Genomic DNA, 27,211 nt, shown 5'->3' with positions numbered 1-27,211 from the left:
GGGGGTTTAGTGGGTCGGAGGAAGAAATGGAAGGAAATATTTATTTTGGGGGTACATATGTGTATGTTTTTCTAAAAGAATAGAGTTTATTTTAAAGATATTTTATGTTTCACTCTGTCTCCACAGTGGGTATATTTCAAGAGAAAACAATTCTGGTAGTTATAGTGTTTGTTTTCCTCAGAAAATTTACAAATTGAATTATACTCAGCCAAACATGTTTCTCCATGTATGGATTTATACAAAGGCAAAGTGTTAACCTTAAGCTGCCATCTGTCTGCTGTTAGCCAGCTATATTAGTTGGCCTAATATACACACTGTACACTCTGGGAATGCAAACTTATTTTAATTTTGGTTTAAATAAATAGCATTAAGAAAACAAATCTGTGTGCATGTGTGTAGATAGATATAAAGAGAGAGATATCTAAGGCTAAATAAAATATAGGGAAAATTGGATTACCTGTGATTTATGGAAAGCAGTGCAGAAACAGAAAAGACACCACATTTAGAGTCTGGAGGCCTGAGTTTGAATTCTGTTTTTGCCATTTATTAGCTGTGACCTTAGGCAAGTCAGTTAATGTTTTTGCCTCTTGTTTGCTCATGTGTTCAAAAATGACTGTAATGCCACTTTTTAGGGCTGTTAAGACAAAATTTGATGTATAAAGCCTTTTTCAATTAATACTTTTCAAGTATTATTTGATATTTAGATTTTGCCTTTTAGTACAAATATGAAGACAATTTGCAAAATTGAGTTTAGCAGTTTTATCTGTGTTTATATGAGCTTTATTTAAAAAAAAAGAAAAGTAAATTTGTTTTAGGCATTTCCTAGAATTTCATTTTCTCCCTATTAAGCATTTTAGAGGTACTATTTTATTAACAATGTATAGGCAAATTGACATATGTGTTATTCTGTTTTATATATACAGTTTCAATTTTTTTCTAGGTCTGATTGTCATAAAGTTTTAATAAATTAACCAAGAGAAATTTTGTTTGTCTGAAAGAGTATTGTAGACTGGAGAAATAGTCTCAAAACAGGGTGAGAATTATAAACTTTAGGACTTTTGTCTCAATCTAAGCAAAGCTCCAGGTAATTTGACAATATGTATCAGAAGCATTAAAACTGTCTTTTACCTAACACCATTTCTAGACTGTATTCTAATAAAAAAAATATAATTTATATATTTATCTACTGCCATTAAAAAAACATACTTTAAAAGAATACGTAAAGACACAAGAAAATGTTTATCATGTATTAAGTAGAGAGGCAATTTACAGAAACATTGTATGGTACAATCCTAACTTTGGTTAATAAAAGACTGATTTATTTAATAAATGCCAACATATTAACAACATTTTAACAGTCTCAGATGGGTAGACTTTATAGTGATTTTTATTCTGTAATTTCCAAATTTTGTAGGGTGAGCGTATATTACTTTTGTAATCAAACCTCTTTTCAAATTCTCTAGTCTCTCAGCTAGCACAGTAAAATATCATGGATTTATATATAACGTAAGTATAAAAAGTTGTAGGCGATATTCATGTACATAAGAATATTATTTCACTGACGTGGTATATACAACTGAAAACAACTAAAGAAGACAAACAAATGAAGAATCAAAAACTCATAGACACAGACACTAGTTTAGTGGTTACCAGAGGGTAAGGGGGGAGGGGCTGGTAGGTGAGGATAAAGGGGATCAAATATATGGTGATGGAAGGAGAACTGACTCTGGGTGGTGAGCACACAACATGATATATGGATGATGTATTATAGAATTGTACACTTGAAACCTGTGTTACTTCATTAACATTTAAACCCCAATAAGCTTTAATAAAAACAATTTTTTTAAAGAATATTAATGATTGAACTTACAAGTGCAAATGCTTTCAGCTGTACTTTTTGGTTTTGTTGCGGTACAGTCCTTCTCTTGCCTTTTGATGGATTGTAATTTGCAGCTTCTAATTGAAGTTTTTAATGAAGGGTGAAAGTTGGTCGTATTGAAGGAGGCTGGGGCTGTCTTAGTCTGGGCGAGACTGGCAAACGTGGCCAACTGCCATGAACGATAAAAGCAGCATCAGAGGCTCAACTCCACTTGTTATGGGCACCACATTTCTGTTAGTTTAGAGCAAGCTCAAAGCTCCAAGTTGTTTAGGCATTTGCATTTATTTTCCCTGAGATTGTGACCTCTTCCTTTTTCCACCTCCATCTCTCAGCATAAAGTCTGCCACACGTTAGGCACTCAGCAAATATTACTAGAATTGAAATGGAATGAAAACTGAAAATGATGCAGATTCCTAATACTGGATTTACTGAAAATTCATCTCAGTATTAAATGAACTGAATTATGCAGACACAGTCGCAGGCAGCCTCTATTTGGACGCAGGGGAAGTTCAGGAGCAATAAAGATCTCACGTTTAGCCATCATAGGGTCTTTTCTACGCCTCCTGTATTTTGTCTGCTAAGGGTACATTGGAAGGCCCTCGGCACTTGCAGTATTTGGCAGAATCAGCTAGAAGTAAATTTGGAAACTGATGAAGAACTAGAGCATGTGAGAGAAGGGTAATACAAATTTTCATAGATGCATTTAAGTATAAAATGTATTTTGATAATTAAGCTTCCACCTCAGCCAGGCAGGAAACTCAGGTTTTGTCCTTTTGCTCCCAGTGCTGTTCAACAACATGTGCTTTTTCTCATGTTAAGACCTTAACAGCTGTGCCAACAAGTGTAGTTTGGAAAAAGTAAGGGGTTCATGATGTGTTTCTGCAAATCCGCCTGCCAGCAGCTGTCCATCAGTGACAGATGACTTCAGCCCTTTAGATCACTCATTCGCTTTAGACCCAACTTATGGGTCAAAAGTTGGTGTGGTGAAGATACTGCCACTTGCTAACAGGAATACGAGTTGGAATGATGAATCTGGAGCTCTGAATGCCAAGGAAAGCGATGTCATGACAAACTTAGGTGTTTGTGTTGCATTTTGAGAGTAACTCATACACCGCTGTTAGTGACTACAACCCTCTTTTGTCTCTAAACAGCATAGACATCTTCCTTCTGCTGTCTACTGAGATGATTTGCCAGCAGGATTTATCTTGGAGTCGGCATGGCTTTCAATCACTTCAGTTTAACAAGCATTTATTAAATATTGAATTAAGTGCTGCGGTGACAAAGATGAATGAAACTTGATCCATGTACTCCTGGCTTTCAGTTTAATGGGGAAGACATGAACAGATTATTTCAATATATTAAGCATATAGGTATGCACAGAGGATAATTAATTAGCCCAGCCTCAGGGAGCCGGGAAAGGGAAGCTTCATGCACAGATTAACTGATAAACTATGTCTTGCATAACGAGTCAGAATATTCTAGGAAGAGAGAATCATATGAGCACTACAGTCATGTGTTCACTCAGTAAAGACAGGAGAAAAGAACTGGATAGAGAACAGGTCATGGAGGCCCTGTGTTCTGAGAACGTACTGGATCTTTATTCTGAAGGCAGTGAAGAGTCACTGAAAGAGTTTGAAGCATTGAAGGTGGCGTGGCTGGATTGTAATTTAGGCGGATCACTCTAGAGCCAGAGTAGAGGATGGTTTCAGTGGGACAGGATTAGTAGCAGGGAAATCACTTTAGAAGGCCTTTGGAATAGTCCAGACAAAAAAGGACAAGGGCCTAGGCTACAGCACACCTCGTCATCGGTGGTAAGGATGGGACATGTAGGTGACTCAGTAAGAGTTTTAGGTGTTCAAATCCTTAGGACTTGAAGACTGGGGAGCAGTAGGATGATGCCAGTAAGTGAGATTTAAAATGCGGGAGAAACAGTTTTTATGGGAAAGATGATATATTAAGTTTTGGATGTGAGTTTGAGTTGCCTTTAGGACATTTCAAGGGAATATGAACTCTTCACATTTAGGGAAATGGTAGTCAGTACTTGATGAAAAAAATTAATTATCATCTTGGGCAGAAATAAACAATAAATAAATCAGGGAAACCTCCAAAGTAATATTGTCACTTGAGAAGCGCTGGGCATGTAGAGAATGTATTAGGTATAAAAATTGCGTTTGTACAGCAGCAATATAAAGTTACTATCAGTGGGTTCAACATTGTGGGGAATGGAGCATTCTGCTTTGTGAAAATCCACATAGCATTTATGGATTACCTATTTGGAGACTAGGACATAGTATGGCATAATATTAAAATAATATTGTATATAATTTAGGTTTTGATGATTCAAAAGGGATTTGGGGATTTTGTGGTTTCTCAGTATTATGCATATCAATGATTATACTGACAAAATTTTGGATGTGATATGCAAAACATAAACATTTTTAGGTATCAATAACTAAGATTTATTGAGTGCTTACTATGGGCCAAGCTCCATTCTAAGAACTTTATGTTGATTCATTACATATAATTCTCTGAAATAGGTATATAGTCTTTATTATTCTCATTTTATAGATGGGGTAAAAATGACAGAAAGTTTAAGAAACTTGCCTCAGATCATACAGGATTCATCCCCAAGGAGTCTTGCTGTGGAGCCAGCCTACTCCGGAACCACTCGTCTATACTGCATTATCAAATAATGTACAAATAGGTTACAGGTACATTTGCTCCTAAGAGGGACTGGAAACATGAAAATGCATTATATGAACAAAAGTTCCTGTAAAGGTAACATTCCTAGAAATGTAAAGTTGTAAGAACCTTAGGAATAGTTTAATGTATACACACACACACATACATACACACATGTATGTATATATTTAATTGAAGAGGAATTACGTACATTGCTTATTAGGGAGAATGGCAACCTGACAATTCTTCAGGAGAATTAGGGAAACAGAAGTACAGAAGATGGATTATTACAGGGAGGGAAGGGAAGAGTTTATATACAAGGTTAATATTTGTAAAGGATAAATTGTAAGGAAACTGACACTCCCAGAAAAGAATGATAGTTTATTACCACTGCTACTGCTACCACTGCATATTTACATAATACTTTATATTTTTCAAAGCTAAGAGAAAGGAGGTGACTTAATTAAGATTATATGCTATCTAAGGGTCAGAAACAGGATAAAACCCAGGACCTGCCTCAATCCAGAACCCTTTCCGTGGCATCATGTTCCTTAGTGGAACCAGGCAGATGGAGTCCTGTCCTCAAGTCTCCAGAAATGGAGGGGAAACGCCTAGGAGAAGACATAGCCGATCATTACTAAATCCAAGAGAGTAGCAACAGTTCCAAGGGATGTAAGGGTACGGAATGAACCACAGGTGCTGTAATCAAAAAGATTGCCATGCTTCTAGAATCTGGCCAGCCTTTACCTCCATTGCCTGCTGACCGATGTATACACCAGGAAAATCACCAAAAAGAAAAAATTCTTAGGTATATAAATGTTTTTCTTTCTGGTCTCAAGAAACTGTTGATGGTGGTTATCTTCAGAGAGAGGAAAGCAATAGATGTGGTTGGGAATTGAGCAGTCTGGGGGTAGAAAATTTTTACTTTTTTGTGTGTGCTTTTCAATGCTGTTTAAGTTTTGTTACCTGTGGATACATTACTGTTTTTTAAAAAAGCATGTTAATAGAGGTTTCTGTATAATGGGATTATGGGCTAGTTTAAATTTTTTAAAATTAAATATTACATAGTACACAAACTGTACTAACAAATTTCATCCCAAGAATTAACTAAGTAGGTTGACATTGACATTCAGAATGGATTTTCCACAGACCCACATAAAAGCAATGTTTTCTAACATGGTTAGAATAGCAGTGGTACTATAAAACCATTATTTCCTTGTTTCTATGGAAAAGTGAATATTAAATTAGCGATAGAGGGGTGGGAAATTTCACTTTCTGAGTTCTTAGAAAATCCCTGTATTCACTTACATACCATACATGTATACATTTGCTCCTGGGGTAGGAAACAGCTTTCCTGAGTGAAAGCGGCACCTGGCAGGGAGTGGCAAGGGTGGGAATCAGATGTGAGTTCTGGTATCAATTGTTCATGGCAGGACTGCTGCAAAGGGGCTGTGAGGAGCTTTACCCACTAAAAGCAGGGAGAAACCACCAGTAGATGGTTGTATAACTAGTGTATTTGTAAATTTGAATTCTAGAACTCTTTGCAGTGATCAGCTGGTGCTTATTTTCACTCTAAAGCTATTTTAGCCCTCTAATGGTCGTTTTGGATGATGTGCTTTGTATACAATAATATTGCAGTTTTACAAGATCCCAGAACACGTATAGTGTATATTTTATGCAGAGTTTATAGTCCTCTTGGAAAAGATGGAAAATGCATATCTGAACTAGGAATACACTGCTTTACTGGAAAATAATAAAAGTGCTAAAAAATTCTTTTCGTTGTGGCTTTGTTAAGAGGGGATTAATTTTTCTTAAAAAGGGCCAGGATTCTCTAGATATGATGAAAATATTAAGGTACTGTGTTTTGGGGCCTGTGAGTGAAAGAAGGACTACCTACCGTGTCGGACTGGGCTGTACATCGCCATCCTCAGCAGGAGCCAAGTTTGTTCTTCTGTTGTGTCTGGACGGTTACCAGGGCCTGTGGGGAGTTTTGCAGGCAGTTTGCAAAGTTCCAGAGAACAGTTGACTGAAGCATTTACATTCTGGGGTATGGCCCAGTGATCTGACCTCTCTTGGTGGTGGTTTTGTTTGTTTTGTGTTTTTTTATGGATGAGATTTTTTTTATATTTAGAGGAATTATAAAAAATGATTAAGTGTGATGGGAAGGAAAAAGATTTTTGTAATTTTTAATAATCTGTCTTTTGAAAACAGATCAACCTATATGAAATTATGTATGGTGTTAATTTGAGAACGAGAAAATAGCCCTACCCCAGAGTTTCTGGGCATTCAGAATAGCTTCATATACCTTCCATTTACTGTATTTCAGTGATTCTAAGACTTTTTTTCACATTTTAAAAAATGCTTAAAATAGAGATAAATCTTGTAATCGTTGTTGGCCTGGATTGGAGTCAGATTACTTCAGAGAGGATTTGCATTTGCCTCTACCAGTCATTTGCACTACTACCAACCTGAGACCATTTTCAATTAAATTCTCTGGAGAGTTGGGTTTTGTTTTTGTTTTTACACCACTGGTGGTATGAATTCGGAGTACAAAGCTGAAGTGTAAGTTCTTACAAAGTGTAAGAACTATCTTTTGGATAAAATTCCCTCTACTGGTGCCCAGTACTATAAAGGTAACGGCTTTCAAGTTTCCTTGCTGCCTCTTTCTGCACTGTGGGTTTATTCTTCCATTGATCCTCCAACTGTCTTTGTAGCCTTTCTGTTGTTCCAGGTTTACATGAGAGGTCTCCTATTTGTGTGTGTGTGTGTGTGTGTGTGTGACATAAAAGAAGGATGTCTTTTATAATAGTGCCTTAGATTTGGTAAAAGATCCATCAGACACTTGTTTAGGCTCTTACTATCCTTTTTCAGAACTCATTTACTCTTATTATAGACACACTTCTAATAAATTCAATGTCATTGTTACACTTTTTTTTTTTTCTCATTCCTCATCAGTGATCTTCAGACTTTAATTTGCATAAGAATCAATTGGGGAGTTAAAAACTATATGTTTCTGGGCCTTACCCCAGAGATTCTGTTTCCGTGGACCTGGGTGATACCCAAGAATCTGCATTTTTAATAAATACTAAGTGACTGAAGGACCCCACTTAGAGAAAAACTGCATACTTTGTACTCATCTGTGTAGCTGCCATCAGTATATACTGGTAACTTCCAAATCCTTATCTTTAATCTAAACCATTTCTTCTTGGATGCCAAACTCATCTGTACAACTGACATGTCTCTGTTACAGGCAGAATACTCTACGATCTAGGCTACCGAGGCTCAAGTCCCCACTCGGCCGCTTCACAGCTGTGTGACCTCACACAAAGTTACCTCACATCTCAGTTCCCTCATGTAAAATGAAATTAATAGAAATGCCTCATACGGTTGCCGTGATGATTCGTTAGAGCGGTACATGTAAAATTCTTTGGCCAGTGCCGGCACATAAGCAGCTCCATAGAAGTCTTAGCTGTTTTTTGTTATTGTCCCACAAGCACCTGAAACATGTCTAAAATAAACTTTTTATACCACCGCCACCCCCTTCCAAATCTGTTTTCTGCCTTAACTACAGCTTCATTTAATTTCTCCCTATCACTAATTTTCCTCATTCAGATTGTAAGTTCTATGAATTCAACACCCTAATTATCTTTCATTTGTCCCCTCCTTCGCATTCCCACTTCTGTTACGTTGGCTCAGGTCTTTATCACTTCTCACATGGAGTTCTCGAATAGCCTCCTACCTGGACTTCTAGCCTCTGGTGGTTTTTCTCCATTCTGATCTCACAGCCGTCTTCATCAAAGGCCGTGTGATCCTGCTGCTTTTTGGCAGGATGGCTCTAATTGCTTGTGGGACACAATCCAAGTACCTGTGCCCGGTAGACAGGGTTCCTCAGATCTGGTTTCTGCCTCCTCTTCTGCAACACTCAGGCACATTTGCAATCTTCCAGCTTTATACACTTCTTGTAGTAACTTGCCCAACACCCCAGGCCTTCTCTTGCTTTCATAACTTTACATAAATAAACAATATAGCATGGTAGTTAAAAGTGTGAGCTTTAGAGCCAGACTTCCTGAGCTCAAATCCTTATTTTGCCACTTAAGTAGTTGTGTGACCTTGGCCAATAAACAGGTTTTTTTTATGCCACAGTTTCCTCGTCTTTAAAATGGAACTAACTGTGCTTCATAGGTTTATGTGGATTTTAATATGTCAATTCACATAAGTGTTCAATAAATGTGAGGTTATTTTTATCAATAAATGTGAGGTATGCTATCTCTTTTTCACACTTTATCTTGTTCTCTACCCCCACTTCCTTGAACCTGTCAAATTCTACTCGCCTCCATATTTCAGCTTAAGAACTAGCCCCTCCAGGATGCCGTCTCTGGAATCCCCAGAATCAGTTAGATGCCACTCCCCTGGGTTCCCATAGCATCCTTTGTAGTATAATTAAGCTACGAATGCTTTAAGGACTGCCAGAGACTGGAGTTTTCATCTCTGACTGGTTAATGAGTGAAACTTGTTTTGTTGTTTCTTATTTGCTATGAACTGGGAAACCAATTAAAAAGGGGAGACAAGTAAACAGCTCATAAGCAGCCTGGAAGGGAAGAGATAGTAAGAGGTGAAAAGACCAAACAAAATCTGTCTGTAGCAGTGTAGAACGTTCCAGTGAAGGGACAGCAAGTATTAGTTACTTACCTTTGTCCTGCAGCTCATGCCCGCGTGGGCTGCCTGACTGTCAGTGCACTCCCATAATACTCACTGTTAATGTGCCCAGTCTATGGTGGGTGGGGATGTGAAGGCTAAGAAGTGCGTTTGTTGCAACTTACCTGAGTACCATTAACTTTAAAGTTCATTATTATAGAGATATTGGTGAAGTATTTCTCAGTTTTTACTTAGAGCCCTCTCTCTTCCCAGCACCCAAACATATGAGTCCCAGGGACTAGGTCAGAGATGAATTATAATGACAACTACCATACTCTACTCAAAATCACTCCTCCCCCCTCCACCAAACAAGGCTTTGATTTTGGATGAGGCTTTTTATACTTCTTTCATCGTCCTTCACAGTGAGTTTTTCTTCTAGGATGCCTCAGCCCTTTATGTAAATAGCTTACATGGGCTTATGCACTTTTTTACAACGCAGGACTAGATTGTAAGGGTTAATCTGGGACCCCTATTACAGTGAAAACCCCTTGAGCTCCATGTCACATCGTAACTTGTCTCATTTCTTTAATGTTTCCCTTTCTTTTTTCTTCACCTTATTTTCATTCTACCAGTGGGTTGTTACTCTGCTTATGCCCCCTTTAAAATATGTTTACACATTTAAGTAAACTTTAGTCTAACTTTTAATGCACTGGCATCTTCTGAGTAGTCATTTCGTATACATTAAAAACCTCAAATTTGAACCTGTTTTTTAATTGGTGCAAAATCCAATTTGTAAATAAGTATATTTGGGGCAGAGGGAGCAGCGTCCTCCCAAGGATTTCAGCATGTAGTGACGAATGGCAAAATTTCATTCTTTCCATTATTGGAGAAACTCACCAGGAGCTGAAAACTGACTTCCATATCTTGAATAACTCAGAGATATCTTGGGATAACTACAAGCACATACCTTTCTCTGAAGATGTACAGCCACCTTCAGAATTTCTGTACCTTGGGGACCTACTTCTACTTCATTGTGAGCCAGCTGTGACTAACTTTGCTTTCTTGTTTTTTGAGGGAACAGCAACTTAGCTAGATGCAGTCTCTCATGAGGAACAGACAGTGTCTGAGCAGCAACAACTCAGAGGGATGGAGACATGGTTAGTAAATGGTAGCTAGTGCTGATAACAATAGCAAAAAACGGTTGCCTCTCAAGAGCAAAGAGCAACAAGTATTCTAGCAAAGCTTCTGAGGCTATATAACCTCTAATTTAGACCAATCAGAATGTTCTGGAAGACAACCAATTATGGCAATGGCTAAAGTAAAAATTCCTTTTGAGTTCAGAAGTGTGTTTTCTACTCTCCCAGGAAATATAGTCATGGGAAGTGCCTTCCTATGCCTTGAATTGTGAAGGTAGTGAAATCACTGAAAACTTGCAATTCTCAAAAATCAAAATAGGCTAGTAATTATACAAATTTAAATATATTTAAATTTACATTTTAAAATAAGCTTTTTTCCTTAAAATTGTGCTGGTGAATTTTTTAACTTTTCTAATGTGGTTATGAATTTAATTAGCATTGACAAGACTTTATTAAGTAGAATACATTTCTAAGATACTATACATTTAAATTACAGAAAGGAAAAATAGAATGATTTGGGAAAGTTAGGTAAAAATAAATACCTCCTAAATGATTAAAGTGTCTCTCTTACAAACAAACAAACCAAAAAGACAAAAGCCCAGAATGAGAAAATAAGGCTATTTTAGTCTTCAGATTTGGAACCCTTCTAAACTAGATGAATAGAATGCTAGTGCATTCAGTGGAGTTGTATCTTACTCAAGGGTTAGGTTCAGAAATTGATATATCCAGAATTACCCTTGAAAATTCCTTGGGAAGCCAGTACATTATAATTCAGCAGTCAATATTAGATAATTGGATTATATGGGTGGCTTGTTTTAAAAGCTGTGTTGTCTTTTAGAATATATGTTTTCTCTTTGAACCCTAGAGTCACTGTTTATAGAGAGGTGCTCAGATGATAAGACATATGTGAACTTAGTTAGCATCAAGTGAGAAACCAGCAAATTCACACAACCCATGTGATGCTCAGTCCAGGGCGTATGCTCATGCGAGTCAGGCAGAATTGTCCGTGCTATTTATTTATACAGTAAATAGTCATTTTTCTTTCTTTCATTGCTGAGCTTATTATAGTTGAGTTTGTGATAATTATGTTCATAAAGACACAGCTCCACAGTGTACGATTTTGTATTTGTGTTAAAGTTTCACCTGAATATTTGTGTAATGTTTTTGTCATTCAAATAAGAGAGAATGATGTTATACTATATTATTCCTTTATTCTCTACAGATAATGGATTCTGAGTTAATGCATAGCATAGTAGGAAGCTATCTTAAACCTCCCGAAAGAGTGTGTGTTCCATCATTCATCCAGTCTGATGAGTCATCTCAGAATCACCACTCTGTGAACTTTGGAGTAACCGCTGCTAAAATGCTTCCTACTCCAAATAGCCAAGGTAAAGTGAATATAAAACCTTACTTAAAATTAGGGGAGTGGCACAAAGTATGTTATATAAAGCTTCATTTTTATGTAGAAAATAATGTAATTGAGTATTTAATCTTAAAAAAATTACTAATTTTGATTCTGTTGCTAAAAATTTCTATAAAATGAGACAAGTTATTTAACATTTTTTATTTTGGCTTCTTCAGCTACGAGATGACATATATCACAGGTTTATTATTAAAATATCATTAGAAAACAGAAAAAGTCTTTGAAGAATAAAAAGGTCAGATGTGAAATCCTTCTGAACTACATGATTAGAATGCTAGTGAATTAAGTAGAATTATGTCTTAGTCAAGGATTCAATTCAGAAATTGAATATATCCAAAATTACCCTTGAAAATCCCTTAGGAAGCCAGTACGTTGGAATAACTACAAAACACAAGTTTTATAACTTTTAAAATATAAACTTAGGTGGATAGTAAAACTGAATTAGGAAAATATTTATGACTCCAGGCATACCTTATGCCATACAAATAATAAATATTAACTATACAAGTTGATAAATATATACTTTCTAAGATGCCGATTATCAGTTTGTTTGTTAATATTCTATAATAGTGGTTGCTATTAATAAGCAGACTGGCCTTGTGGAGTAAAACAACCACAAGAAATAATAATCCAAATCAGTGAACCAGCTACAGATACTATATAAAGAGCAATAAAAATAATTTTCTTATCTAATTTGTAAAAAAAAAACGATAATCTCTAGCAAACATCTTTCTAATTGGATATACACTATATGAAAGTTAACCTATAACATTTACCTATATTTCATTCGTCTCTAGTTTTATAGTTTGAAGTTTTTACTGACTAGAAAGTCTAAGATAATGTTTGAAAATTTATAACTCTGAACTTATTTGAATCATGAAGATATTAACATAGCTGAATAAAAATCATAGTTGCTCATGCGTAATACTTATAATCTTTCAAGCCTGACACCAGGTAAACCACTAGGCTATAACTTTTTTTTGAATGGAAGGAGCTGTATTCTACCTCGTGTTTCCTGATTATTAACACTGTATCTTAGACAAAGGAACGGTAAATGTTTGTGATTTGATTAAAGCTGAACCCATCAATAACTGAGAAAAACCTTTAACTTTAAACCTAAATTTCTGTGTTAATTAGTGGATACTATATTTTAATTTTCTTTATGCATACTCAGACTTGTATGCCTCCCAGACTCTGCATACATTATCATTTTAAGTGTTTTAATTTGAAAAATATTTATTTAATTAAATTGTGATCATTAGCTTTCTCAAACCTAGAAAATCACTAAATACAATCATGAATACATTGTTTTTACAAGATATGTTGGAGAAAATTTCTCTCATTAGAGTTTTAGTCATTATTTTTAATTTTTATGAGGAATATAAATCACTCATACATATTTCTGGCTCACTAACAAAAATATACTGCTCACTTTTATATTATAAGTGTTCAAAATTTGTCATTTATAATACCAAGCACTTTTTTGTTCCAACAGCTCTTATTTTAGCCTTAAAAACTCTTCAGGAAAAGATTCATCGTTTAGAGTTAGAGAGAACACAAGCTGAAGATAACCTGAACATCCTTTCCAGAGAAGCAGCACAGTATAAACAGGCCTTGGAGATTGAAACAAATGAGAGAAATCTGGTACACCAGGAACTGATAAAGCAGAAAAAAGGTGAGAAAATTCAGTAGTTCTCAGAAACAAGGAGTTATGAAAGTTTACAATTGAAAATAATAATCCTAGTCTAAGCAGATTTATTCAAATATTTGTTCTTATGTAATAGATACATTCAAACCTTGAGGTCTTGTTCTCAAACATTTTCATGTTTACAGGAAATGGATCTAACTTTGAACTTACTTCTATTATCTCTAACTTTTGTCCCAGTTCATAAATTTTTGAGATTAAAAGAAAAATTAAGTTTTTAGATGAGTTGTATTTAGAAATTAGAATATTTCCAGAATACCAACAAAATCCAGTTAAACCTATGTTTAATTGAAATATTTTATAGTTTCAGTTAACACTAGTTTTAAAAATTTGAAAACATAAAGCAGCATTAGTAATTAAACAATATAAAAACAATACAAATGAATAAAGAAATTCTATTTAACTTGAGAGGTTAGAGGAAATGGATAGGTAGGTGGTGGTTCTGTGGAAATTATGAAAAGGACATCTGGACACAAGTTTTAGAGATTTAGAACATAAGTTCTTTATATAATTTCACTTTAAAATGTATGGCTTTCTTTTTCTTTGTAACATTACACTCAATACTCATGAACAAGGTTCAAGTTTTTGTTTCCATGTATAAATAGAATGAAAACATGGGGAGAAAAAATTTTCAGAGGTAATTGGACAAAAGTGGAAGAAAGATCTGAGGAAAGTGAAAAAATAAAGAATGAAAAAGAAGTTTTTAATACCTTATGGAATTAACTGTGCTGTCAGTAGTCATGAACAGAGGAAAATGGAAATGGTAGAATGCACATACCTGAATTTCTTTCTTTTTTTTAAATTGGGGAATATTGGGGAACAGTGTGTTTTTCCAGGACCCATCATCTCCAAGTCAAGTGATTGTTTTCAATCTAGTTGTGGAGGGTGCAGCTCACTGGCCCACGTAGGGATCGAACCAGCGCCGTTGGTGTTGTGAGCACTGTGCTCTAACCCACTGAGCCAACCAGCCGCCCCATACCTGAATTTCTTGAAAGAGCAGAAACGTATTGATAGGGAAGAGACTTTAGGTCTTCTATTTTTCCAGGTAGTGTCATTTCCCAGGAACAGCCAGGACTTTTATCATCCTATAAGTCACTGACATCTTCTCCTTTCAGATGTATGCCCTCGGGATCTTTAGGGGGAGGTAATGTTAAGCCACTTACATATAATTAATGAGATATTCACAAAGAAATGTTCATAAGTCTGGGAGAGTCAGTACTTAGAACTAAAGAAGGCCTGTACTTTTAGCTCTTGATTGAATTCATGTAATGCATTTTTTATGATAACCAAATCTCTTATCTATGTGATAATCAACTAATTGACTCATTATTACTTTTTTTTCCCATAGATATAAGTATACAGTTAAGCTCAGCTCAGTGTCGCTGTACTTTCCTAGAAAAGCAACTAGAATATACAAAGAGAATGGTTCTCAATGTAGAGCGAGAGAAGAATATGATCCTAGAACAACAGGTGAACATATTTTCTTTAAGGAATATAATATCATTTAATGTGTTTTTGAAGAATAATAACTGTATGGTAACAGATGGTAACTGTTGTGGTGACCATTTCACAATGTATTCAAAGGTCAAATCACTACGTTATACACCTAAAACTAATATAATATTGTATATCAGTTAATACCTCAATAAAAAAAGTAAGATGTAAACTATATGACACAAATTAGATACACAGTAAAATCTGGTAAAGTTCCCCTCAGGGAGGTAAAAAAAGAAAATTTACCGTCTTTTGAAAATTGTCATAATCTTAAGTAAATGAGGATATAAAGCTGTATATGGGAGATTTCCACTTACAATGATGCAGACTAAGGCATTTGGACCAACTTTTCTATAGAGGAAAACAAGAAAAACTGAACAGAATATTAAAAAAGAAAGAGAGCGAGATAGAGAAGAGAAACAAAAAATACACAGAGGCACTGGAGAATTAACAAGTTAATGAAAAATCCCCAATTCAAAAATCTGTGTAGAGTTAAATCCAGAAGGTTGGCCTGGTATTTCAGGCCCCATCCTTCTGAGGGCATTTCTGATTCCAGAACAGTTAATTGAGAAGCTAAATAATGCTTCTGATAGCCATCTTTATGGGGCTAAGGAAATTATAGAGTCCAGGGTCTATCAAGAGTAGGAATCTTGTAAATTTCCTGTGCTCTTGAGTTCTTTGTAAGGGTGAACAAGAAGGAAAAATACTCAGATTATAACTCGGCTCTAGGCTAGACTAACCCAGAAAATCTTAGTCCCTGAAATTGGATTAAAGTGATCTTGAATTGCTAATATTCCCAGAAACCTCGATTTATTTCTATAAACATGGTGTTGTGACCTCAGCCCCCATCCTTAGGTGCTTTCCAAAAGTTATCTCATTAACATAACAAGACACCTTTACTGCTCTCAAAGCTTTGGAAATTCCAACGGTTTGGGAGAGCCATGAGTCAGGAACTAGATGAAGACCAAATATCTTATAAATCACAATATCACAATGGTCAATATTTTATAAAGGAACGTAAGAAACAAGAAAAATATATATTTACCAACAATTTTACTATTTTCAGCGTTTTTTATTTGTATAGATTCAGTTTTCCATCTGGTATTTTTTGTTTTTCAATCTAAAGTACTTCCTTTACAAGTATGATGCAAATTCTCTTAGCGTATATTATCTGGAAAAGTCTTATTTCACCACATTGATGAAGGATATTTTCACTGGATATAGAATTCTAGTTTATAGCTTTTATTCTTTCAGCACATTAAAGATGTTGTCTCAATTGTCTTCTAGCTTTCATAGTTTGTAATGAGAATTGTTATCTTCATTCCTCTGTGCATAATGTGTAATTTCTCACGCTGCTTTGAAGATTTTCCCTTTATTATTAGTTTTCAACAGTTTGATAATAATGTGTCCCCAAACATGATTTTCTGTTCTGCTTGGGTTTGTTGTTTGGAGATTCTTGGATCTGTCGGTATTATTCATCAATTTGGAACATTTTTGCTGTTATTCTTCAAACAATTACTCTTGTTTGACCTCTCTTTCTTCTCCTTCTGTGACTCCAATTAGTCTGTAGGTTACCAAGACTGTTTATTGATTGTTTCATTTTTCTGTTTTTTAATAGACTTTGTTTTTTATAACACTTTTAAGTTTATAGAAAATTGAGCTGATAGTACAGAGAGTTTTCATATACCCTTTCCCCTCACAGCGGCCTCTATCATTAACGTCTGGCATCAGTGTGTTAGTAAATACCAGGACAAAACAGTAAATAGATATGCATAACTTTCCTGTTCTGCACATTCTCTGTATGCTTTATTCCTCTGATAGATGCTTTTCTATGTTATAATTAGAGAGAGAGAAAGTCATTGAGTACATTTGGTCACCCTGTGTACAACACTATTTACTACAGCTTTCACTGATGATATTTTCCTTGAAATGGTATATAAAGATGCACAGAAGAGTTTGTTTCATTGATGCTAATATAGCACATCTTTTTTTGCACATTATATTTTTTCTTTAAAACCATTTGATTTTCTTGGTTTTTGCTTGTAAGCACCTAAAATATGTGCATGTAAGTACGTGTTTCTTATGACAGATTTATATTGTGATTTGAGTTCTCAGAAATTGTATTATTCTTGAGCCATTGGTATCACTTGCCAAATTCAGGTTTTGTTTTCATCCTTTCCAGGCCCAACTTCAAAGGGAAAAAGAACAAGATCATATGAAGCTGCAAGCAAAACTTGAAAAGCTTGATGTCTTAGAAAAAGAATGTTTTAAACTTACAACAACTCAGAAAACTGCTGAGGTAAGCTTCCACTTATTTCTTTGAAGTGGTGATTCCAGGAATAAATCTTTAGTGTTAGGCATAATTGGCTTTTATAAATCTTTGATTTATAAAACTTTGTTAACAACTTTTAGTAATCCAGATATGAATTCCTGCCTATAGAGATGAAAAGTCCATGTATTCTGTCACAGCATGAGTGAGCTTGCCTTTTGATGTGAAATTGTAATTTTGGCTTCTTCGGAGATGGTAGAACATTTTTATTTGTCAGATAGTTTACCTAAAGGATATTTACAAGTTTGTCTTTCATCACTTACAGTTAAGCCTACCCTAGATCCTGTCCTGAAATGCCCTCTTTTTTTCCCCCCAAGTCCTGTTATTCCATAGGACTTTCTCCAGGTCCTGCTTCCTCTATGAAGCATTCCTTGAGTTCTCCAACACTCAGGAAACTCCTCCTTTAAAATAGTGCTGTCCTCCTATTCTGAACTGCACCAAGGCTGTAAGATGAAGTAATTGTGTGTATAAGTGTCTACATGGTCTGGGTAAAGTCACATTCATTGTTTTTTTGTTTTATTGTTTCATGTATGTTACTCTTGTTTCCCTACTTGTACAGTATTAGCTCTTAAGTAATAAGGACCATACCTTACATTTCAAATATGTCTTCCTATTCCCTCCCTTCTCTAACAACTTTGCCCTTATCATATGCACATGAAAGACATTTATTGTGATTTGTCTATGTTTTGAATGAAACACTGAGACCCAAGACTAAAAATGTTTGACCTTCTAGACCTTTAATAACCATCCAAAGTTTCATGATTATGGTTTTGTTGCTGAAGTGCATAACTCCTATGCATGTGCATCCTTTGCTTTCCCTTTGTTCTTACAGGTAATAGCAGGTAAAGGAGCATAAGAAGAAAGCCAATAAAACTCTTAGCATCTTTTGTTATTCTATTTTCTTAGTTTCTGCCTTAGTTTGCCAAACTATTAAGAATCAAAACTCCAAGGACTATTTGGCAAAGGAACAAAAGATATTTGGCTCTAGTTTTTATATGATGATCCCAGTCTTTTTATTTTTTTTCAGGACAAGATTAAACACTTAGAGGAAAAACTTAAGGAAAAAGAACATCAACGTAAGCTATTTCAAGACAAAGCTTCTGAGGTAAATAGAGCAGAGCACTTTATGATCTGTAACAATAAACTACATGTTTCATTATACTTCATTTTCATTAACGGAAGCCGATAGTCTAGACTCTAATTTCTGTTTCCTAGCTTGTTAGTTTTGTTCCTTTTTGCTATAATAATTAAATTCTCAATTAGCCAGTACATTCATATACTTGAATGCATTACCAAGAGGTCTTTTGAAATTTTGATAAATACATTTTTTTTTCCAGTTAAAGGAACTCTTGGTTATAGATTGTTTTCAGTTTGTTTGATATATACATTAAACAATTCATTCTCTTATAAACAGAAAATCATTATAGTTACCAATAGATTTAGTGACTTTCACACACAAAAAAATAGTCTTTTGGGCTTTTCTTTTCTTAAAAAGCATTTTTATCCCTATATACTGAGACCTGATCTTTCATTGTAATATTTTCGCAAAAGCTTGTTAAAACCAATTTTATAAAGTTTTGTCTTTTAATATTATAGCTTCAAACTGGACTTGAAATCAATAGGATTTTAATGTCTTCAGTATCAAATCCAAAACGATCTAGGGAAAAGAAAAAATCTGCAAAGGTATGCAAACCTTTATTGTTTTTTGGTAATATTTATTCACTCTTTTAATATTTATACCTATCCATTTCCAAAAAGAATTTGAAGAGATTTATAGTAAAAGACATGCAATATTGCTATGAAATGGAGATAAAAATATGTAATGGAGAAATGGAGATTAAAAAAAATGATGATGGTTTTGAGTGTGAGGACAGCAAATCCCATAAAACCTCAGCAGCATTTGAGCACAAAACCTAGCTGAGTTTGCTTGACAATGAAAGCAAAGAGGGGCATGTAATGGGCAGTATATCTGCCCATTTGTGAAATAACAATAAGCATTTCAGTTTTTCTAGAAAGACATAGTTGTTAAAGAAATGCATTTTGTGATACTTTATAAAAGAGGCACTAAAGAACACAAGAGATGCCAACAACTCAATAGAGCCTGGAGGCATTTTTATATAATACATGCTCACTACAAAGAGAAAACGGTAGTGTTAAAGATCTATGAGTTGTTTCTCAAGAGAATTTATTATTTGTTCTTTCTATGCTCATATCCTTTGAAATTGCCTAAAACTAAGAATTGGGAAGTTAGTACTTTATAGATTGACCAATATTTTGTTTAGATGAGTTGATGTTTTGGATATATTGTATTAAACCTTAATTATCTATAATAGTAAGAAAGAAAAATTGAATCTCTTTAAATCTTAGTCTGAAATTATAGTTTTGATGACCATTATTACTATTTATTCAATATGCATGTAATGAGTGTTTCTATGTTCCGTTTGCTATGGAAGCAGGGATGCTCTTGCAGAATTCTGGCCACTGCCATGGGCTCACCCTGTGGATACAATAATGGACAGAACATTATACTTAACTTGGCTATTCTTTTATTGCATAAATAAGACTTTCTGTTAAATACTCTGGCTGTCTTTTTCATAATTTTTGTCTTTCAGAGAGTTTGCAAACTACTATAATGAAAACCATTTTTCCAGTGCAACTTTATGTTGATTTTTTTTTTTTGCTTATTTCCTTCCTTAAATATTTGTTTTGTATCTTATTTGCACAATGAAATTAGAAGCTGCAAAGCCAAGTAGAAAATCACTACAAGTAATTTGCAAGTGGAAAAAATATTGACTTATTTTTATATTTATGTTTTATAGCATCCTTTGATGAGTTAGTAGAAATTTTTTTTAAAAGTTTTCTATTCATTGTAAAAATAAGGTACAGGGAGAGTAAGATGAAAGAAATGAAGGAAAGAAAAGGTCATTCCTAGAAGAGAAGAAAAGGCGTAATCCACAGCAAATTACTTTATGAAAGTAGTTCAAATCCCAAGTCTGTAGGGTCTGCAAGGAATAATGCCCCTTTAAGAATGGCAGGGTTACTAATGTTGCTGAAGGTGGAATCAGATCTTAGCAGACCTCTGCGAGAGTCCTGCTTATCTCACTGACACTTGCTCATATCCTGATTCTAGTTCATTCAAGTCGTACATCTTGATTTACATAGACTGGTACCTCTAGGCTGCAAAGAGATAAGACAGCAATTTATAGAAGCAAATAAATATACAGATATTCAAGTGTAATAAAAACTTAGCAGAGATGTAAACAAAATGTGGTTTTATACAGACAGATACTGTGTGAAGCGGGGATCATAGAAGCAGCAGCATGAAAGGCATGGCAGCCTAGGAGGATTAATAGGTATGATAAATAGAGATAAGGAGAAGTGTATTATGATCCGAGGGTATAGTTGGTTTTTCCGCGAACCCAGAGATAATTGTCCAGTCCTGGGGATGAGATGGTGTCATGGTGAGAGTTAAAACTGGAAATATAGCTTGAGATGAGATTATGACTGACCTCTACTGCCATGTTAAGAATTTGAACTTTTATTCTGTAAACAATTAGAAAACATTGGCGGCTTTTGAGATGAGTAGGGACATGACTAGGGCTGTACTTCTAGTTGATAACTGACAGCAGTATGAAAAGGTGAACTTGAAAGTAAAGAATCAGACTATCATAAGTGAGATAACGGAAACCTTTCCTATGAGGTTTTTATTGTTCTCTTAAAAGGTTATCTTGTAATCAGTAAGAGATCTCATTCTTAAAATAAACTTAAAATTATTTTATTCTTAATTATAATTGCTTGAAATAGCCTTAGACCAAACCAAGTAAATTCCATTACTTGAAATTCCTGTTACTAAGGTACAGAGCTTGAATGATTGATTTTCCAAGTTCACCAAGCAGCTCTGAGTGAATAAGAACTGACTCAGAACTGTTAGGATTTTTCTACCTCTAAGCCATTTTATTTCTTTAATTCTCTCTTTTAAAAAAATGAATGTTTATAATAAAGTTATCAAAATTTCCATTTAGAATTGGGAATATTTTGTTTTCGTTATGGATTGGTCATTTTTGTTGATTATTTTCTTGCTAAAGTACTAACTAGAGTAACCAATCCACCCTAGTTTTCCTGAGACTGTCCTTGTTTTATCACTAAAATCCTGTGTTCTGTGAGCTCCCTTAGTCATGGGCAAATTGAGAGAACTGGTTGCCCTACTTCAATCCCTCTAACAAAAATAATGAAATAATTTGAATTATTGTTAAGAGCTTAAGAATGTAGTTTAGGAATGTCTTTTTAAAAATGTTTTATGAAAGAGTATATATACGAATAAGACAAAAAATGTCTGTTCAAAGGATAACAAAATTAACACTGGTGTATTCCCCATTAGCAAGACATAGAACATCACCAGCACTGTTGGAACTGTAAACCAAAATTAATTTTAGACTAATAATAAAAAGCATTATTTGAGCAAAAAGGAGCTGTAGCCTGGAAGACAGATTCAGGTAACAACCTAAGTTGTGTGCCACCCAGACAAGGGGAGGATGCTTTTTATAGCGAAACTTCCTGCCCACGTTCTCAGTTAGATTCAGTTTATGTAAATGAGGTGTCCAAATCGTGCAGTTCTGATTGGATGGGGCAGGTCTCAGTCTGTTGGTAGAAGATAGAACCAGCGTTTCCCTGCAGTGGTTGGCTGGCATAAACAAGTGGGGCATACATAGTGCAGGATGCTGAGAGTTCAGTCAAAGGTTGTTTCTGGCAAACAGAGTGCGTGAGAAGCCCGTTAGCAAATAGCTGCTAGACTCTTATTAATTATAAAATCTGGGCCCTCAGTTGACCATCTCAGCAAATGAATTCCTTCCGGAGTTCACATCAAATGAATCTTTTCTTCTCCAGGTCCTCAAAGCCCAACATACCCCTCTCCTAAGTTGTATCCTCTCTCCCCACTTCCCAGGAGTCCCACAATTCTGATACTGTGTTTATCTGATATTGTGTTTTTTTTAAAAATAAAATAAAATCACTTTCCCAAATAGGTATTTCTAAAAAATACATTGTTAACAGGTTGATATAACTTTGAACTTTATATAAATGCACTTACTTTGTTTTTTGTTCTTTAGCTACTTGCTTTTTCCACTCAACATTAAGTTCACGAGATCATCCACTTGATACATATACTAGTTGTTCACTGCTTTTTATGGCTATAAATGCGTTATTTCTTTCTTTCAGTGATCACTTGGATTGTTTCTCACTTTTTGTTATTATAACAACACTGTCACAAACATTCTGTACCTGCCTCCTGGTTTCTCTTAGATGCTGAGCCCTAAGAGTCCTGCATCCTTCACTTTACAAGATAATGTCAAAAGTGATTGGACCAGTTGATATTCCAGGCAGCATTTACCATTATTCCATACCCTTAGCATAAGTGGCTTTTTGTTTGTTTTATTTTTTGTTTTTTACTTTGAAATAATTGTAGGTTCACAGATTATAGAAGTACATGCAAGGGAGATCCTGTATATCTTTAACTTAAAGTTTCTCCCAATGGTAACATGTGGCATAAATATAATATCGTACAAAACCCAAGAAATTGACATTGGTATAATACACAGAATGTATTCGGATTTCACCAGTTTTATATTCAACTATTTGTGTGTGTAGGTGTATGTATGTGTGAGTGTGTATAGTTTTATCACATGTAGATTCATGTAACCATCACCGCAGTCAAGATGCAGAACTATTCCACCACCATAATGCTGTTTCACGCAATCCATTTATAGCTACACATCCCCCTCACAACCTTTGGCAGCTTCTAATCTGTTCACCATCTCTGTAATTTTATTTCAAGAATGTTATATAAATGGAATTGTACAGCATGTAACCTTTTGAGATTGGCTTTTTCACTCAACCAGTTCCCTTGAGATCCATCCAAGTATCAACACATTCTTTTCATTTCTGTGTAGTATTCCATGTTATGAATGTACCATAGTTTAACCATTCACCTATTGAAGGAGAGTGGGGTTGTTTTCAGTTTGGGGCTATCACAAATAAAGCTGTTACGAAAATTTGTGTACAGTTTTTTATGTGAATGTAATTATTCATTCTTCTGGGAGAAATGTCAAAGGGTGCAATTGCTCGGTCAAGTGACAAATATATGCTTACTTTTATAAGAAGCTTCTAAAGTTGCTGTATTATTTTGTATTCACACCCACAGTATATGAATAATCCAGTTTCTATGTGTCCTTGTCAGCATTTGGTGTTGTCACTATTTTCATGTGGGCCATTCTGATAGATGTGTGGTGATATTTCATTGTAAATTGCATTTTCCTAATGGCTAATGTTGTTGTGTATCTTTTCATGCATTTATTTACCACCTGCTTGTCCTCTTCAATGAAATCTCTGTTTTTTGCCTATTTTCTAATCAGAGTGTTTATTCACTATGGAGTTTTGAGACTACTTCATGTCATAAATGTCTTTTAAAGTATTTTTGTTTACTTTTTCCCTTGTTAGAAACCTAAATGTTTAAAAAGAGGAGCATCTCAGCAAGTTTCCTCAAAGTTTGGATCACTGCCTGTTGTGGCTGAGAAGGTGAGAGGGGCAAAAACGAAGGTACTTATTTAAAAAAAACTCCTGCTTTGTTGTAAGTCCTATTTAAATGCAATCGGTGACTGGAAATTGTTCTCAGCTATTTCTTTTCCCCTAAAGTCTGCCAGTGCAAGTCGTTCTGTAAATGCAAGTATGCAAAACCTGCTACAGATGATGCAACATTATGGGCCACATATCCTTCAGAAACCTCCTGAAGTCACTGAGCCTAGGTGTCTCTACAAGCCTACTAGGAAAACTTCCCACTGTAAAGCTGTACCTGCTGACCCAGAAAAATCTGTTTCCATTTGTGACAATTTTTCTGAACTTTTGATGGCAATGCAAGATGAGCTCGACCAAATGAGTATGTGAGTATATTTATTCTTTACCAGAAGAAGTAGCAAGATATTTAGGTATCGTTTTTTCTTCTTAGTCTTAGAACAGTGCCACTTATAAATTCTTAATGGCCCTTGCTTAGATAGCCATTTGGACTTATTTTGATCTGCACAGATTTGTTGTCACTGATGTTTCATTGTATTTATTGATAGCTACTGTATTTAAATTTTCAGCTGTGTGTAATTACTACTTTTCCAATCTAAGGAGTTTCTATATTCCCAAGATCTGAATTTATAGACAAATATTGCTGTCATCCTAACAAATGGGGTCTGGTGATCTTAAGTTATAACTCAAAACTTTTTATAAGAAAGATTCTCCTTTTGTTTTTTATAATTGTTTAGTTAAATGAATGATTTCATTAGACAAATAGGAATTCAATTTCTTGTTTTAGACTCTGGCTGATCTGCATTACAAGTTTTGAAGCATCCATAGTAAATAAAATTCTGTATGGAATATGTATTTTAAGCCTCAAGTTTAAATATATATTCAACAAAAATTCTACAGAATATGTGATTTGGCTGTCCAGCTAGTTGAACTAAGAAGTCTGTAGGAGATGTAACTAATTCTATTGACAGTATTTATTTGAATAGCCTATCATTTAATTTAGGGATTCTCAAGCAAATACTTCCACACCTGGAATTCTTCCAAAGATCCTACGTTAATAATTCCAAGGTTGGAACTAAAGAGAGTCCTTTAATGCCTCTAGCTAAGAACATCAGAATATTTTACTATATTTAGCTATGAACATCAAGAATTCAGACTTTTTTTTAAGGTTCTTTAAGACCCTAAGTCTAAGATATTTCTAAATGTAACTAATCTCAAATCACAAGAGCCTGTTTATATTTACCATAGGTTTAATTAGATAACCCTAACCATGAAAAGAGACTGTCTTTGAAGATTAATATATAACTGACTAAAATTTATGATTGGACAGAATATTGTTTAATTATGACAAAAACATGTACCATACTCTATAACAGTGCTTGATATATGTATGCTTTTCTTTCATAGGGAGCACCGAAAACTACTGAATCAAATGGAGGAAACTGAAAGTCGTTCAGTCTGTGAAGATATAGAATGTGAACTAGAACATTTAGTAAAGAAAATGGAAATTAAAGGAGAACAAATTTCCAAACTGATGAAGCATCAAGACAGTGTAAGAAGGCTTTAGTAAAAGATTTTAATGAAAAGATAATATACATGGATTCCTTTGTTATATCTCTATATGACCTTTCAAATTTGAGGACTGTACATGTGACTTAGTGAAAAGATGACAGACAAGTCATTTAGGCTATTATAGAGTCATCTGTTCCATTGGAATAATATGGCCTCTTACATAACTCTTGAAGATAATATAATCAAAAGGGAGAAAGGGGTTTAGATAATGTGTTCAGAAATGTCTTTGGGAAAATTGTGAGGTAGTCTAAATTTGCTTTGCAGGGCTCTCAGTTACCCTTTCAGCATTCTTTCCCCCTTATCCCTCCCTCCCCTAAATGCCTAAATGAAGCCCCTTATGTTGATAAGTCCCTAATTCAGTACCATACATAAATCTGGGTCCTTAAGTAGTCTCCCAATTCTAAAACCACTATTTTCACTTTCCCAGAACAAGCTGTGCTGTGTTGCGTTCTCTGAAGACCTGTGTTCAGCTAGCTGTAGTGAGGTGGTGAGGGGGCCTCCATCCTCGCTTGTGAATTCTTAATAACTAAGAATGGCATAACAATTTTAATATTTTAACAAAGGAATCATGGAATATTATAATATTTTATCCCAAGGCAATGACCCAATAGCTTGGATTATTGGGATTACTACATTGCTGGAGCAGAAGGCAGCGGGAATCTTTCCAGGAACCTTCAAGTGACATTATGTAGCTAGCTATCTGCCCATGTAGTAATCAATATTTGTATAAACTGGTGATAGATTAAGCTCACAATTAAGCTTCCCCCACTTTGATAAGACAGTAATGAAGGATGTAGCCTGCCTTCATTATGCTATGGCCAATAAAGAAAGAAAGAAGAAAATGAAAGTTTTGAAGCAAATATTTTTATTTTACTGGCTTTTAAGGTTATGGTAAGTAAAAATGTTTGTATGATTGTATTAGGGTGAAGATTATATAACTTGTGCACATTCTTAGAATCGCATGGGAGAACCTTGAATGGAATTGAAGAGTAGTCATATTTTTAAAATTTAGGCAGTCTGTACATTAGATTTTGAAAAATATTTCTATTCCATAATAGCTGTAGCAGTATAAATTTTTGAGTGTTTTATCACGATAAATTTAATGTCTGTAATTAAGATGGCCTTACACAGATAGAATACCACCAGGTACTTAGCCAATATCTGGATCAGCTCTACCAATTAGGCCTATGCATAAGTGAAATAGTCTAAGTAATGGACTAGACTTGGGAGAAATGGCTTTTGGCTTGTTGATAGGTTTAGTTTAATTCTGTCTATCCGATCATCACTTGTCAATGATACAAGGGAATACCCTTGACTTTTGTTTTGTTGTTGTTACTCGCATCCAGTAGTCTTTAAATTCGCAAATACTATATTTTAGTAAAGAAAAAAAACTATATATATTCAACTCTGTAAACTTGATGTTCATTCCTCGCACCAAATCTTTGCTGTTAATATTACCTAGAAGGTCCTTCTCCTCTCTGTTCTGTAGTTTTCACCCATTTCATATCCTCCATAAACCGTCCCCTCAGCTTTCTCAGTGCACATTGATCCTGTCCTACTTTGGCCTTCTCAAATATACAGTTTTTGTCCTACTCAAAGTTATCCTGGCTTGAATTGTTCTCCAATTGTGACATATATGGTTTTCTTTCACTAATAATAGCAATAAGCTCCTTGAGAGCAGAGATTGTTTTATTCATTATATTTCTATCTGACTAGCACAGTGTTAGGCCTATAATAGGTATTCAATAAATAAAAACTTAAGAGCTTTTTCATTTCATGTAATCTTTAAACT

The 27,211-nt window shown here is 34.8% G+C and overlaps 1 protein-coding gene across 6 annotated transcripts in view; it reads left to right on the top strand.

Moving 5' to 3' along the window:
• The window catches only part of CEP57L1 (centrosomal protein 57 like 1), a 45,318-nt gene that overhangs the window by 14,635 nt on the left and 3,472 nt on the right, over window positions 1-27,211 (top strand). The window contains exons 2-11 of one of the 6 annotated variants that reach the window (XM_074333379.2): window positions 10,086-10,229; window positions 11,555-11,720; window positions 13,251-13,430; window positions 14,809-14,930; window positions 17,137-17,253; window positions 18,311-18,388; window positions 18,880-18,966; window positions 23,776-23,853; window positions 23,971-24,215; window positions 25,255-25,399. In XM_074333379.2, coding sequence (XP_074189480.2) covers window positions 10,176-10,229; window positions 11,555-11,720; window positions 13,251-13,430; window positions 14,809-14,930; window positions 17,137-17,253; window positions 18,311-18,388; window positions 18,880-18,966; window positions 23,776-23,853; window positions 23,971-24,215; window positions 25,255-25,399 — 1,272 coding nt within the window. In that variant the 5' untranslated portion in view covers window positions 10,086-10,175. Of the gene's footprint in view, window positions 1-10,085; window positions 10,230-11,554; window positions 11,721-13,250; window positions 13,431-14,808; window positions 14,931-17,136; window positions 17,254-18,310; window positions 18,389-18,879; window positions 18,967-23,775; window positions 23,875-23,970; window positions 24,216-25,254; window positions 25,400-27,211 lie in introns of all 6 variants that reach the window. The other 5 variants (XM_074333378.2, XM_074333381.2, XM_019734988.3 and 2 more) reach the window with 5 other exon arrangements.

This window comes from Rhinolophus sinicus, chromosome 2 (genome assembly GCF_057876585.1).
Source record: "Rhinolophus sinicus isolate RSI-liver-muscle chromosome 2, RSI-T2T, whole genome shotgun sequence".
NCBI lineage: Eukaryota > Metazoa > Chordata > Mammalia > Chiroptera > Rhinolophidae > Rhinolophus > Rhinolophus sinicus.
The sequence above is the reverse complement of the archived record's forward strand: the minus strand, read 5'-3'. Positions and strand labels throughout refer to the sequence as shown.